Consider the following 15,120-nt stretch of genomic DNA (forward strand, 5'->3'; position numbering starts at 1 on the left):
ACAACATGTATAGTGGTAGCAATATTGTGAATGAAACAATAATAATTTATTTTGCAGCACACATTGGCGTTGCGTCAATATTACATTTTGCATGCATTTGTGATTTGTGGGGTGAGGGTAGAGGGTGCACTAGAAACTGTTCATTGTGATGTGGTTGCGGCGTCTGTGGCCTTCAGCTGGGTTCCCGCCGCGTGCATGGCGCGCATGTGCAGGTGGCCGGTCGTCCCCTTCCGATTCACTGCCAGAGATGTCGACAGGTATCCTGCGCTTGGTAGCAATGTTGTGTAGGATAGCACACACAGCCACAATGCGGCAGCACACTTCAGGACTGTAGTACATGGCCCCACCTGTCTTGTGAAGTATGCAGAATCTGCTCTTCAGTAGCCCAAATGTTCTCTCTATGCAATTCCTTGTGCGTATATGTGATACGTTGTAACGCCGTTGCTGTGGTGTAGCAGGGTTGAGGTATGGGGTGAGGAGGAATTCACGCAGGGCGTAGCCACTGTCACCTGGATGAGAGGAGCAGAGGGTGAGTGCCTGTGCAGCGCAGCTAGTCATTGGCAATGTGACATTGTGGGCAAAGTGTACTTACCAAGTAGGTGTCCTTCCCCGAAGTCTCCCCTGACCAGTCGTGTGTGGAGGCCGCTGTGGCGGAATATGAATGAGTCATGTGTACTCCCCGGGTACTGTGCCACTATGTCGGTGATGTATGTCTTTGCATTGCAGACCATCTGGATGTTGAGGGAGTGGTAGGACTTGCGATTGCGGTACATGTACTCCGTTCCAGCAGGTGGGCAAATGTGGACGTGGGTACAGTCAATGCATCCTATCACGTGTGGGAAATGGGCAACATTGTAGAATTGTAGCTTGGTCTTATCCAATTCCTGTTGGCTGGTGGGAAATTTGATGTGCTGGTGTAGCTGGGTCAGCATTGCGTCAAGGAAACTACGTAGGCAACAGGACATGGTGGGCTGGGATATCCCCCCAGCTACCACAACTATCCCCTGGAAGCTCCTAGAGGCCAGGAGGTGCAGGCTACACAATACCTGGACATGTGTTGGGACGGCATTGGTCCCCCTTGTTGGGTGCTGCATCAGGGGGTCAAGGTCCTGTATGAGCTTGATAATCATAGCCCCATTCAGCCGGTACTTTGCGTATATTTGCTCTCTGGTCTGGCCCAGCAGGGTGACCCACTGGCGGAATATCCTCTCCTGGATTCTGCGTCTCCTCCTTGCTGCTCGCTGTAGCCTTCGCCGCCTGACCACCATGTACATTCCTGGCATTGTGAGACTCCTTCTGCTGTTGCTGCTTCCCTTTAAGTGCGTTGGGTCAGGCCTGCACCAGTTACTGATTGGCCATCGGTTTTTCAAAAAAAAAATTCCAATGGGTTTGATGGTTACCACCTGCTTTGGGTTCTCCTTAAATAGCGCCTCGCAAAATGCGATTTTTGGCTTTTTCGCTAATAGCGATTTTTCATGAATACCGATTGCGAGTAATGTGCGAATTCGCTATTATTTTCGCAGATTCCATGCATTCTCGCTATTTCCGATTCGCTATTGGTATCCTGCCGTGATTCTGCGAATGTTTTAGCGATTTCGCAAATCTGTGTTTGCGATTTCGCATTTTTTATGGTGAATTCCGTTTTTTGAAATTGCGCCCGCGATAGCTTTTTCGCAGCTATTGCGGGCGCAATTTTGCTTCATGAATCAGGCTGAGAGGGAAGAGTGGACCTCTCAGTCACCTCCCCTGAAGGAAACCATCAAGAAACTCTATTGGGAGTGGATCCAAGCTAGAGATATGAAAATTCAAAGGGGGACCTCTTAACTCACCAGTTCTTGGACCATAAGCCTGAGAGGAAGCTAGAACCTTTTCTAGATTTCATCAGTAATCCGAGAGACAGAACATTGTTCTCAAAATTGAGATATGGAACTCTACCCTTGAATGCCTTTACTAGAAGCTGGAGAGGATCCTCTTCTTACCATCAAGTTACCTGCCCGGGGTGTGCAAATCCCACCGAGACCCTTGCTCACTTCTTGTTTGCCTGTAGGGCGTACAGGGGCCCTAGAAGAAGATGGTTAAGACCAGTTTGTAGAGAGCAGGGAACAAGGCATTATTCAGTGGCCCTCCGCATTCTAACAACAGATACCACAACCATGATGGTAATTTGCGGATTTGCAAAATCTTTGGGGAAAGCATGGCAAATACGTACACAGCTTATTCAACTGAGAATGGGGTAGGACATAAAGTGGTATAACTGTGCCATTATATTAACTAGTATTTTATTAATCAACATCTTTTTAAACAAACTAGACTTGACCTGTTTTTACTAGTGATGTGTATTTTAATTGTTTTTTAAATCTGTTTTTTCGCTTTTATATCCTGTAACTTGTTTTATCTAATTTTACCCTCCGTGATGAATTTGTATTTACTTTTATGATACTCTGGTATCGAATAAAGTATTACAACAAGTAACTCATTCCCTCAGGGCCTGTAACAGTAGACTTTCTCCCGATGTACCAGGCACGAGCACTTATAACAGAGTAGGGACAAGTACAACCATAGATTATATTTTGGTTAACGTGGTATTCTGGGCCCAATTGAGGGTGTTTACTGTAATCCAAAGGGTAGATAGTGACCACAATCTCTTGTCACTTGAACTAAATTTTACATTGGTACATCAACATGAATCGAGAGTACTGGAGACTTCCACTGATCCAAACCTAGTCATAGTGGCGGGTGGCAGATGTATCAGGTGGGCCAGGTTTGCGCTAGCCCCTAACAAAGTAGCTGAGCTATACCAACTCGCTGCCGGATCTCTAGCAGAGGCTTTTGATATCCAGGTTGCCAACTATGATCTGACCTACTTCCGGGAGCTAGAGCATATTCACTCTAAGCTCTTTTCTACTTTGGCCGATTATTTCCACACTACAGACAATAAGAGGATACGGCCAAAAAAACAGGCCCATTGGTTTAACAAAAATTGTGGGGAGGCTAGACGCGCTCTCATAAAGGAAGTCAAAACCGGGTCCCTGCTGAGTATTAGAATGGCTAGACACACCTACAAAAGAATGATTGCGGAGTCTAGGTCGGAATGGGAGGCTACTAGATGGGAAAGCATAAAAGAAGACCTGGACGGACGTGAGTACAGGGCTTTCTGGAAAGTTGGCGTTCATCCTAGCTGACATTTAGCGCTACTCTCGCATTGCGGGTGGTCCCTGATTTAAAAGCGGCCACTCGTGCATTTTTAAAAACTCCTGTTTTGGTATTTGATTTTACTTTTATTTGGCAGCATTTTCCCCTGTTTTTAATCCCAGCCCCCCCACTTGCACTATAAATGTTTAAAACCCACCGCTATTGGGCGGGCCCTCTTCCCGGCTTGTGATCGGTCTGTGGCGGCCATATTGGGCGAACCTGGGGACGCCTGCTGGTGCCATTTCGGACATCGCGCGTTGTAGTCGTCAGAAGGATGATAGAAGCTTCAAAAGGTGGTCATGCTGACGCGCAGCGGATACGCGCAGCGGGGACGCCGGATTTCCGCCGGAGTTACGCCAGAGTTCAGCCCATCTGCGCCCGTCCGCGCTGAGGACGGGCTGGACGCTGGACATTCTTTTATATTACCACAGGTAACCTATCACTATTCTCTCTTGGAGTTACTAGCTCTCAAACCATCTTACTTGCCCTGTACTCACAAGTTTTCTCCGGAGGGTGTAATGCACTCCTCCCTTTGTCACACTTGTAAATCGGTGGTTCTACATTCTGTTTCTCCTAAAAGGAGCTCCATGAATGCCTCTATATCACCTGGGGACACGACGACTAAAAAGGGATTCCTGATTAACGCTAGGTCTCTCATCAAAAATAATATCGCGTTCCATGAGTTTGTGGCGGACAGACAACTGGAATGGATGTTTGTTACGGAAACATGGGCCTCTGAGTCGTCGGATCACGACTTACTGTTGGCCATTCCCGAAGGCTTCAAACTGCTCTGACAGGATAGACTTAAACGTAGAGGAGGAGGACTTGCTGTTTTATGTAAATCCTCCCTGCCCTGTACGATAAAATCTTTGTCAGTGGCCTCGGATCCTTTTGAGGCTCTTTATTTTTCTATTCTATGTGCCCCCTCGGTTTCCTTTTCTGGAATCCTCATGAATAGACCTCCTGGATCTAGAGCTGCCTTCAGTGGGGACCTTTTGAGAATACTTGAACCCTATTTTGGTAAACCCCATCTGGCAATACTTGGCGATTTTAATTTTCATTTGGAAAACTTAAAAGATACAGACACTGCTAGGCTGGTGGACTCACTTGCAGCCTGTGAGTGTACCCAACTTGTGAATTACCCGACTCACCGGGCGGGTCACATTTTAGACGGCGTATTTACTAATGATTCAAGACTTTCTGTGGGTATTCTGGTGCCTTTAGTCTGGTCAGATCATTTGGCCGTACCTCTTTCACTTGCTTATGCCTCGGCAGAACTATCTGTACTAACCACTAGCACCAGAGGACCGAAAAGGAGTTTTAGGAATATTACTAAGGATACCCTTGCTCCATATATAGATACGAGCAAGTACTCTCCCTTGAGAGATGTGGACAAGGCAGCTGATGGGCTTTCTTATTCCATCACTAAAGCGGTTGAGGAACTGGCCCCTTTATCTTATCGATATTCGGCTCGTCGTAAACCCTCTGCCCCATGGTTCACTGAATCATTAAGACTTCTGAGACAAAGTTGTAGAAGACAGGAAAGAAAATGGAGGAAGACCTGGGATCCTACTGAAAGGGAGGCACACAAGTGTCTGTTAAGAGACTACAAAGCCAGTGTCATCAGGGAAAAACAGCAGTTCTTCTCGAATCTCACTACCTCCCTCACTTCTTCTAGGGAGCTCTTCAAGATTGTCGACTCCCTCTGCTCCCTCCAGATCCCGGACCCTGTCGTGGGCTCGCAGGAGCTATGTGATAATATCTCGGAGTTCTTCCATAAGAAAATTGAAGATATATATCTTGCTTTGGAAACTCAGAGGAATACCTTAGGGGATCTCTCTCTCCAAACTCTGGTCAATCTAGAATCTCGGCCTAAAGACCCCTCCAAGAGTCTAACTGATTTTGCGCCACTTACCCTTGAAGGGCTTGAGCTCTTGCTGGATTGGACTAAATCGTCATCTCCTCGGAACCCGTGTCCTCTGAAGACCCTAAAGGAATGTAGGCTCACACTTCTTCCGCCTCTCCTGGAAGTGATGAATGGGGCCATAACTCAAGGCATTTTCCCCTTAGCTTGGAAAAGGGCGATAGTGAAGCCTCTTCTTAAGAAGCCCACTCTGGACCCGGAACAATTGAAGAATTTCAGACCCATTTCACTGTTACCCGCTCCCGCAAAAATGCTTGAATCTCACCTGAATCTACATCTCTCTACCTTTCTGGATTCGTCTGGGTTCCTTGACAGCTCCCAGCATGGATTCCGAAAGGCCCACAGTACGCAGTCAGCTCTGACTATGGTGGTGAACAACATCCGCCTGAAGGTGGATTCAGGTCAAACCACGGTACTGGTCCTACTGGACCTCACAGCAGCATTTGACACCCTGTCTCCCTCTACGCTTACATCACGCTTGAGGGAGGCAGGGATTGCGGGTCCGGCTTTGAAGCTTCTGCACTCCTTTTTACATCTTAGAGAGCAGAGAGTCATGCTTGGCGAATTCCTTTCCCCTGCCAAATCCTTGCAGTACGGGGTGCCACAAGGGTCGGCCGTGAGTCCGACCCTATTTAACATTTTTGTGGCCCCCCTTGCGAGGTTAGTAAAATCTCAGGGGATGGAAGTGGTGTCATACGCTGATGACACCCAAATCATGGTGCGGCTGGCCCACTCTGTTTCCACCTCCGCCACCAACTTTGGGACCTGCATGCAAACAGTCTCGGACTGGATGCTTCAGAACTCCCTAAAGTTGAATGGCGATAAAACTGAGATTCTGGTCTTTGGCAAAGACCAGGATGTCTGGTCTAGTGAATGGTGGCCGTCAGCTCTGGGAACCTGTCCATCTCCCTCCCAGTCAGCTAGAAATCTAGGCGTAATTTTTGACACCTCATTGTCCATGACTCTACAGGTCAATCGAACAGTGGCCACATGTTGCGTGCAACCATCGTCTGCACGCAAGCAGACGATGGTTGCATTGGTGGGTTCCAGGTTGGACTACTGCAATGCTCTTTACGCAGATTCCAACAAGGGACTCATTCAGAGCCTTCAGGTCGTGCAGAACGCGGCTGCTCGATTTGGTTTGGCGCTTCCTAATGCTTCCTCCGCAACAATGGCCAGAAAGAGTCTGCACTGGCTCCCTATACATCTGAGGATCTCTTTTAAGATCTTATGTCTAGCATATAGAGCTCTCGCAGATGGGCCATTGGACCCTCTAGGTGCCCTCCTGACTCGCTACTTGCCCAGTAGACCCCTTAGATCTTCGGAGTTGAATCTGCTGGTGGTTCCTCGGGCCAGAAGGGTACGCTGTGGTAATAGGGCATTTTCCATTGTAGCCCCCAGACTGTGGAATTCTCTTCCCCAGGAGATTAAGACCCAACCTTCTCTGTCCCTTTTTAAAAAAGCGCTGAAAACCTGGTGTTTTATCAAGGCCTACCCACAGTGAGAGTATATTTTAATAGCTAGTTTTCATTTGGTTAGGCGCCTTGACGCCCATTGGGCTTAGTAGCGCTAGAGAAATTTATTTTCATTCATTCATTCATTCATCCAGGTCACGACTTCACAGAGGCCGGATCCAAGAGCAGAGGGCTGGGTAGTATTACCTGCCGAGAGAGAGAAGAGGATCTGGGTCTCGTCCGCATTGGAGAAAAGTGACAGACCGGATTTCTCAACATAAATGTTAAACAGCAAGGGGCTGAGGATCGAGCCCAGGGGTACTCCATAAGGAGAGGGATGATGCTTTGATTTTGATGTAGTAGAAAAGACCTGGAAGGTGCGACCAGTGAGAAAAGAACTAAGCCAATTTAGGGCTGCCCCTGTGACACCCGATAATTGAAGGGCCTTAATGAGTACAGTATGGGAGACCGTATCAAAGGCTGCACTAAGGTCAAGTAATATCAAGGCCATGGTTTCACCTGTGTCAATAATGTGACGCAGCATTTCTGTCACCCCTAGGAGAGTGGACTCCGTAGAATAGCCGGCCCGAAAACTGGACTGGGAAGGGTGCAGTAGCCCATTTGTTTCAATGAACTTAGACAGATGCCCATTGATATGTCTCTCCAGAATCTTTGAGAGAGAAGGCAGAAGTGAAATAGGGCGAAGGTTAGAAGGAAGAGAGGGGTCAGCGTTAGCCTTTTTTAATAATGGGACAACCATAGCATTTTTTCAGTCGGAATATATGAAGATCCATGTCTTTAGCTTCTTGCAGAACCCAAAAAATGAAGAGGAGGCTCTGATGTGTTGAGAGACTTTTTTTTTGCTTAAGTGCGATATAGGAGAATGAGTGCCCTCCAGTTTTGCTTTTGCATGTGGGAGCAACTGAGAGTGAGGCAGAGGGTACGTGTCTGGTGAGTTGGTGAAAGTGTACGTAGATGTTCAGTTATTCTGACCCAGTTTTTGTGTAGGGCTTTGCATGTACGCATGAAGAATATGAATTGGCTACACATTTGAATGAGGAGCTAGTGAAACTTTCTGAGGTGCAGTGTGATGTGGGTACAGCAAGTAACGTCGAGTATGAGTCTTGTGTGATGATTTCTGGATGGCCTGGAGTCTGTGTAGGAGTTGTTTAGAGATTTAGGGTTAAAAAGTGTTGCAACAGTCTAGCCTCTAAGTGATGAATGCTTGCTTGACGGTCCTTCTGGTGTTCTGAGGCAACCATTTGAAGACCTTCCGAAGAGTTCATAAATTGTGAAAGCAGGGGCTGCACACTTTGTTTACTTGATCCATCATGTTGAGCTTGTCATCTAGGATGATTCCTAGATTTATTGCGTGGTCTGTGTGTGTAGGTGTTGGTTCTACCTCCGATGGCCATCAAGTGGAGTCCTATGCAGAGGTCTTGTTGCCGAAGGCCAGTAATTCCATTTTGCTGGAGTTCAGCTTCAGGCAGTTGGTGCACAAACAGTCTGTTACCATGTTCATGCATTTGTTGAAGTTGGTTCTGGTGGTGTTTGTGTTGTCCATCAGGGCAAAGATAATTTGGCTTTTATTGGCATAAGAGATGAGGGTGATGTCTTTTGATCGGATGGTGTTGGCAAGCGGTGTTGTGGATTTTTTTAAAAGGGTGGGGCAGAGGGACAATGCCTGTGGGACTCTGAATATCAGTTCATGAGCTCTGATGGGAAAGGTGGCAGGTTAAACTTTAGGTTCTTTCTGTGAGGAAGGAACAGATCATTTTGAGAGAAGATCCTTGAATGCCAATCTTGTGGTGTCTTCTGATGACGGTGTTGTGGGAGACAGTTCAAAACTGCATAGAGGTCGAGCAGAATGACAGCTGCTGGTTCTACTTAGTTCTGGATGATTCGAATGTCGTTGGTGGCCACGATGAGTGTTGTTTCTGTGTTGTGCTTCTCTCTGAATTCATAGTCAGTGTTGTCTAGAAGATGGTGAAGTTTTAAGTGGGTTGTAAGTTGCTTGTTGATGACCTTCTCAATCACTTTGCCTAAAAATGAGAGCAGGTAGATAGGTTGGAGGTTTATCAGTTTATTCTGGTTGGTTGTGGGTTTCTTGAGGAGAGCTCTGATTTCTGAAATTTTCTATGCATCCTAGAATGTGGCAGATGTTATGGAGGTGTTGGTGATGTGGGTCGGGTGTTACTGATTTGTGATGGTCATGGGTAGGTTAGCAGTGAGTTTTCAGGGGTTGGGGTGCTTTGCGGAGTTGCTGTATATGTCTGCGATCTGCTGTGTAAGAAGTTGGATAGGTTGTTGCAGATTTTTTAGAAGACAACAATAATGTTGACAGTGGCTGAGAGAATCCTTCACAATCAAGAACATTTCCTTGCAGCTGTTGGAATTTTCTTTGATGTAGTCCACTAGTGTTTTTTCTTGATGTCTCTTATTTGCTGAAGATAGCATCTGAGTGCAGCCTTGTAGCTAGTTCTCTCAGTGATATCGTGGCTGGCTTTCTATTTCCTTTCTAGCTGTTTACGGTGTTGTTTAGTGGTTTGGAGGTTTTCTGATAGTTAGGTTTGATAGGTGCGAGGGAGTCAGCACAGTTCTTGATCCAGGTGTTGAAGTTGTTGATGTCCTTGTTGAGGTTGTCTGTTGGGATAGATGGACCTGTGCTAATGGTGCTGAGGCAGTGAGCCTGTGATTTTTTCCCCAGCTATGGTTTGGAATGCTGAACCTGGTAGCGGTGTTGACTTGAGGTGTGTTGATTTGAAATACACAGCCTCCTTTATGGGCAATTGGCGTAGGTTAGGCCTGCAAGTCTTCTTGCTGCACTGCCCTACACCAATGTGAAAGGGCAGGAGTACACTGGGTCCGATTCGCAGAACTAACCCAAGACAAAATGCTAAGCTTTCTACCATTTTGGTATTCACAGAAGGCACTTACTCATTTCAGTATTCACAGAAGTTAGGAGTCCTAACTTTAGGACTCCTCAATGCCTTCTGTGAATACCAAAAGTCTTAAAGTTAGGATATTTCTCAGTTTAGGAGTAGTAAAGTTAGGTCTACTAATTTTAGGACTCCTAAACTGAGGAAAACCTAACTTTCAGACCTTCAGTATTCACAGATGGCATTTAGGAGTCCTAAAGTTAGGAGTCCTAACTTATTGGCTCTCCATGGACAAGTGCAGCCAATTCAAACTTCTGTCGCACACATACAAAGCCCTACACAACACAGGACCAGAATACACAAACAGCTGCATATACTTTAATCAACCCATCAGACTCTTACGCTCTGCCTCACTCTCTCTCATAAACACTTCCTGGATTTCCCCCAAACAAATTGAAGGTTGCTCATCGCACCCAAGACATGGAAGAACCTCTATTAACACATCAGAACCTCCTACTCACTTATTTAGTGGCTGCAAGCTAAAGCAGTCAATTGGCCAGATCTGAAATTTAGGAATGTATTCAATTATTGGGTGTTAACTGTTGCATGTTTGCATATGCATGCAATGTGATGTCTGTTTTGCATGCAGCTACAGAGTAAACACTTTTTATATAACAGAGATTGCAATATCATATCCATTTCTTTCTTTACAGTTGTACAGCATGTTCTCTACAATCATGGATTATTTACCAGGCCGTCACAACAGAATATTCCAATGCCTTGAAGAGCTTGAAGTGTTTGTGGAAAAAAGAATAAAAATCAATGAAGCAACTCTAGACCCCTTATTTCCTAGGGACTATATTGACAGCTTCCTTATAAAAATGGAACGGGTAATGTAATATCTTGGAAATATCACTGATTCATTTTAATGAGAAAAGGTGAAGGTATCACATTGGGAGTGAAACAACACCTTTCATGTGCATTCTTCCACTATTAAAATTTAGTTTTCGTAGATATTGATGTTGGATATTAATGGTATAAAATGTAGCAGTGGTCTTCAGACACAGGGATTTGAGATTTCATTATCCATGAAAGAGACTCATCCTCAAGGGAATTTGACAATCCCAGTCGGATCCTATTTCCACTGTGAAGAGTATTCCATTGTGTAGAGCTGCGCACAACGAGGTAAAGAATTCCCTGTGCAAACACAATTTTTTTTTCTTCGAGGGCAAAATATTTTTTCATGACGCCAGGATGGAAAGCATGTCAAAATTACAAACTACTTACCAAGTGATATCGAATGCTTGCTTAAAAGTGCCCCTTCTTTACATTTGTATAGTTTTCCATACATTTTGACAGTGCTTGCAGGGTTTACCGACTGCAGTATCAAGTATATTGTGAGTAATATCAGTAATGTAATCAATAATGTTGTCTGAGATGCCAACAGTGAAATTTTTAATGATGTCATCCAACATCTCATGTATAATAATTCGAGATCATAAAAAGTGTAATATGGTTAGTTTACCTAACCACACCTAGTGAGTATTAGTAGTGTTTAGGTTTTGCTTTGTAAACATAACTGTACTGTACCCCCTTGGAGTGTGGGACGAGACTTTCACATCCTTGCATCAATGGTTGAAAATAAGATGATTTTCAATTTTTTCAATATTCTAAATCAGTGAGGCAAGATTTTGCTTCTCTATTTGTTTTCAGTCTTTGAAGATCAGTGAGTGCATTGCGCTGACGTCACACAAAGTGATAATGATGGCGCCTGGTGCCATTAGGCTCTATCTCTTTTCACTTTCAATGGTGTTTTCAAGGTGTATCCCAGCCCCCAAGCACTGATCAAGACAGGAGAGGTACAACTAGAAATTATATTATGTCCTCTTTGAGATGGTATTTACATTTAGTGCATCCCTGCTACGGGATCATCACAGGATCTACCCACTAGCCCCAAGCAAAGGTTCTTGGAAGAGAGCAGGGCAGTACTACATGGGGAAAATAGGCAGTTGCTCTGCCCCACGGTGGGGAGGTGGTTTAAAGGGTAACTGTCGTTCTCCCCCTCCAATATTGTAGAACTACATCCAGTTTTTTTGGTTTTTGATTGAGTGAGTCTAGAACCAACCCCATCGAGGTGAATGAGAAAACAATAAAAGCTATGTCCATATGCAAACAGCAGGGACAGGCTGCCTTGATTCTATTAAATCATAGTTGACTAGAGTCAGTAATCAACTATAAATATTTGGGGCTGTACCTAGATTCCAGAGGACAATTTTAGTCACCAAAACAACACATAACAAAGAAAGTGAATGCACTCACTATGCCTTTACAACTCAAGCAAAAAACGTGGCTGGTCCTTCTTTCTAACCTCTTTTATCTGTTAACCCCGTTATGTTACTGACAACCATCGCACATGGAAGTGTGGCCTTGACAAAGCAGGATGCTGCAATACTGGGTAAAGTGCTGATAAACACATTTTTTTAGGTGAGTTTTTATCCTTCCACTAGGCTCATCTTGAATTTGGGATCACCAAGCAAGATCAAGCTAGAAGAACTATAGCAATAAAAAGCTGGTACATGATCAGTTGAGATCAACACTCCCCATTTACTAGTGCAATGTGGTCGCTCTTTAAGGGGATCACCAATACGAATATTTCAAGTATTTGAATGTCTCCATCTCAAAACTGTGCTTAAACGCTGTGGGCTGTAGGAGCATCATACGATGCCTTTAAAAAGGCGACAAGCAGGGCAATAAAATTACTATCTTGTCAAGAAGGCAAAATACATGTTAGCTCCTGCTCACAATGCACGGATGGTACTCAAATACAAAAAAATACCCTGATACCGGTTACCTATCCTGTAATCCCCTATCCAGTACATATAAAACTCCAATTTATGATTTTGCGTATGGGAACTATATCTACATTAGCAAATCAACCAGGGCCAGATGTGTCAAAGGGAGTTCTACAACTCCACCCCCAACCATTCACTTGTCTCTGACCTAAAACATGGCCATTTCCCTGCTCCATTACGACTGTGTGGGGGCAGACTGTGTAACTGACCCTAGGGGACAACTACATAGTTGGCCCTAATTTCTGTCCCGGCTTGAAGTTCCTGTTCCTCTTTTGTGGGATTGAATACACCATGCTCCTGCAGCTGTAATCCGGCTCTAGGATGTTTTGCAATACTTGGGGAAGAGGACTGAGCTCAGGATATGATCAATATATACTTCCTCTCATATTTAGTGTCAGGTTTATGTGATTTTCTTCAATTGATTCCTCTATCCGTATATCATTCATTATGCAGTTCTAAATAGCAATTAAATAGATCTCCACTTACATTATTACAGTATGTATATTATGAACGATGAGGCTTATTTATGAGAAAATGACGCAGTACAGATCAGCAAATCACCTTGCTGTGCTACTTGTGTGACAAAGAAAGGTCAGGAATGTGCTTTATGTAAGGCAATACGGTGCTTTCCTGTCCTTTGCCATGGTTGGTGCTCTTTTGGCAGCCCAGAACCAATGCAGGCACCCTTGCACCACAGTGCAAGGGTTCCTGTGGTACATGCAGGGTTGTTTTAGTGCAGGTAGGGGCACCTTCCTGCACAAAACCAGTTGTGGTAGGCATATTCCTCTTTCAATGTGAGCACCTGAAAAGAGGAAGAAATTAGGAGAAATAGAGATACTTCCCCTTGTTACGATTCCCCTGGGAAGGTGTAAGATTGTGGCTCATTCCCAGGTTTACAAGTTCTTGTACATTTGTCAGTCAGTCAATATATTTATTTGGCCTAAATGGCCATAAAGGAGAACGATAAATACATAAATACATAAATACAAAAGGACAGATTATGATGTCGGACGCGTCAGCCTGCCCAACACATAAGGCTGTCAAAGAAAGTGACTGTGGGTGCCCCTGGCAGGGTCCCCTTCTTCCTGGGGCCTCTGTTTGGGGACAGAGGGGTACATAAGGGACCCCCGTAAAAATCTGCACTGTGTGGCAGGTACTGTGGGGTGCCTGTGATAGAGTGTAGGGTTTTCCACACACACCTCATTTCCCATTAGGAGCCTGTGTTACTGCTTGTTGTTGGGTGGAACACAAGCTTCAATCATGAGTTGGGCAGTCTTGATTCCGAGTCGGTGTGGGGCGGAGAGTTTCCCAAAATATAGAAAAGCAAATAAAAATACAGAGCATACGAAAGAGATAAATAAGATCCAACTAAATGGTAAAACTAGGATAAAATATGTTAAAATGTTAAGTACACAGCAGCGTTAGGAGGACACCTTTTTCTGTCTTAACCTCTATATAGACATCAAATACCTTGAGACTGCAAAGACAATGGACAGGCATGTAGTACTTCTTTGTTTTCCAAGGGAGGTACTGTAAAATTTCTCAGACACAAATTACGAAAAAGAGGCAAAATCCACATGTTCCTTGGACCGTGACATGCTGGACGAAGTAGAATTGCATATTCAACCACTACGATCACCCCAGGGAAGAAATGGCATGTTTTGTCAGACTTGGTTTTGTCAGACTCGGTGGTAAAAACTCAAATTGGGAGGTTACCTACAGAAAACTTTAAGAGCAGGGTTCTGGCATAGGGTGGGACCACCTCATCCAAAAATTATTCCAAGCAGTAATCAAATTTGAACTCCAAGAAGAAGGCAGTGAGGGATCCCACCACAGAGTTACCCACAATCCTTTGGTCCACATATTGCCAATAGGCTCATTTCAGTGCCTGTTTGGAGACCAATGCAACATCAGTTGGTGTTGACCAGAGATTGCCAAAACTACAGGCACGGGCCGTGCCGGGTGTTACACTGGGGCAGTGACGTCAGGCAGGGGAGGGTCAGGGTAGGGGGATGTAAAATACGAGATAAGGACCATTAGAGGTAAGTATTGAAAAAAAAAAAAACGAATTTCGTTGCCCACTCTGCATCACATTTGGCGATGCAGAGTGGGCAACGAAATTCGGTTTTTTTTTCCGATACTTACCTCTAAAGGTCCTTATCCCGTATTTTACATCCCCCCACCCTGACCCTCCCCTGCCTGACGTCACCGCCCCAGTGTAACGCCCGGCACGGCCCGTGCCTGCAAAACTAATCTGTCTCAACCAATCCCTGACCACCCTAAAGCAGGAAATCTTACTGGTTCCTAACTGCCCTATGACTTCTTCCAAAGCACTTCGGAGAAATATAAGTTCAGATGCTTGCCATAGTCTTTGCCAATACATTAGAGGTTTCAGCCCCACTCCATCATTGACTCTCTTTAGTCCATGATCTAGTCAAAAAGGATAAAGGGGATAATGGCTGAAAGTTTGTTCAGCCCAGCAAAAGTTATTTTCTGCTACTTCAAGGGACCTAGCATCACAAATGCCCCATAGTTCATCACCATACTGTGCTGCCCCCAGTGTATGGTGCTCAATTATGGGGCATTTGTGATGCTTGTAAATACTAGAATGCATAAAAATCCATGGGAGTTGTGAGTACCACCCAAACAACGCCCATGGGACGCCTTCCTAGGGCAGAGTAATGAAATGCAGTGATTTGCGCTGCATTCTGTGACTCCAGATTTTTCAAGCCACGCAAAGTGGCTTTGCTTAGCTTCGAAAATATGACTTAGAGATTGGCATCAAGCATGTACCATGTTGCATGGTGCAAATGCAACAC

At 45.0% G+C, this 15,120-nt stretch overlaps 1 protein-coding gene across 2 annotated transcripts in view; it reads left to right on the forward strand.

Annotated features, from left to right (window-relative positions):
* The window catches only part of LOC147692371 (cytochrome P450 2G1-like), a 615,414-nt gene that overhangs the window by 279,137 nt on the left and 321,157 nt on the right, over positions 1 to 15,120 (forward strand). For both annotated transcript variants that reach the window (XM_086938596.1, XM_086938597.1), the window contains one exon: positions 10,163 to 10,339. In XM_086938596.1, the coding sequence (XP_086794722.1) occupies positions 10,163 to 10,339 (177 nt within the window). The remainder of the gene's footprint in view (positions 1 to 10,162; positions 10,340 to 15,120) is intronic.

The sequence above is a fragment of the Lissotriton vulgaris genome, chromosome 9, assembly GCF_964263255.1.
Source record: "Lissotriton vulgaris chromosome 9, aLisVul1.2, whole genome shotgun sequence".
In the NCBI taxonomy this organism is placed as follows: domain Eukaryota; kingdom Metazoa; phylum Chordata; class Amphibia; order Caudata; family Salamandridae; genus Lissotriton; species Lissotriton vulgaris.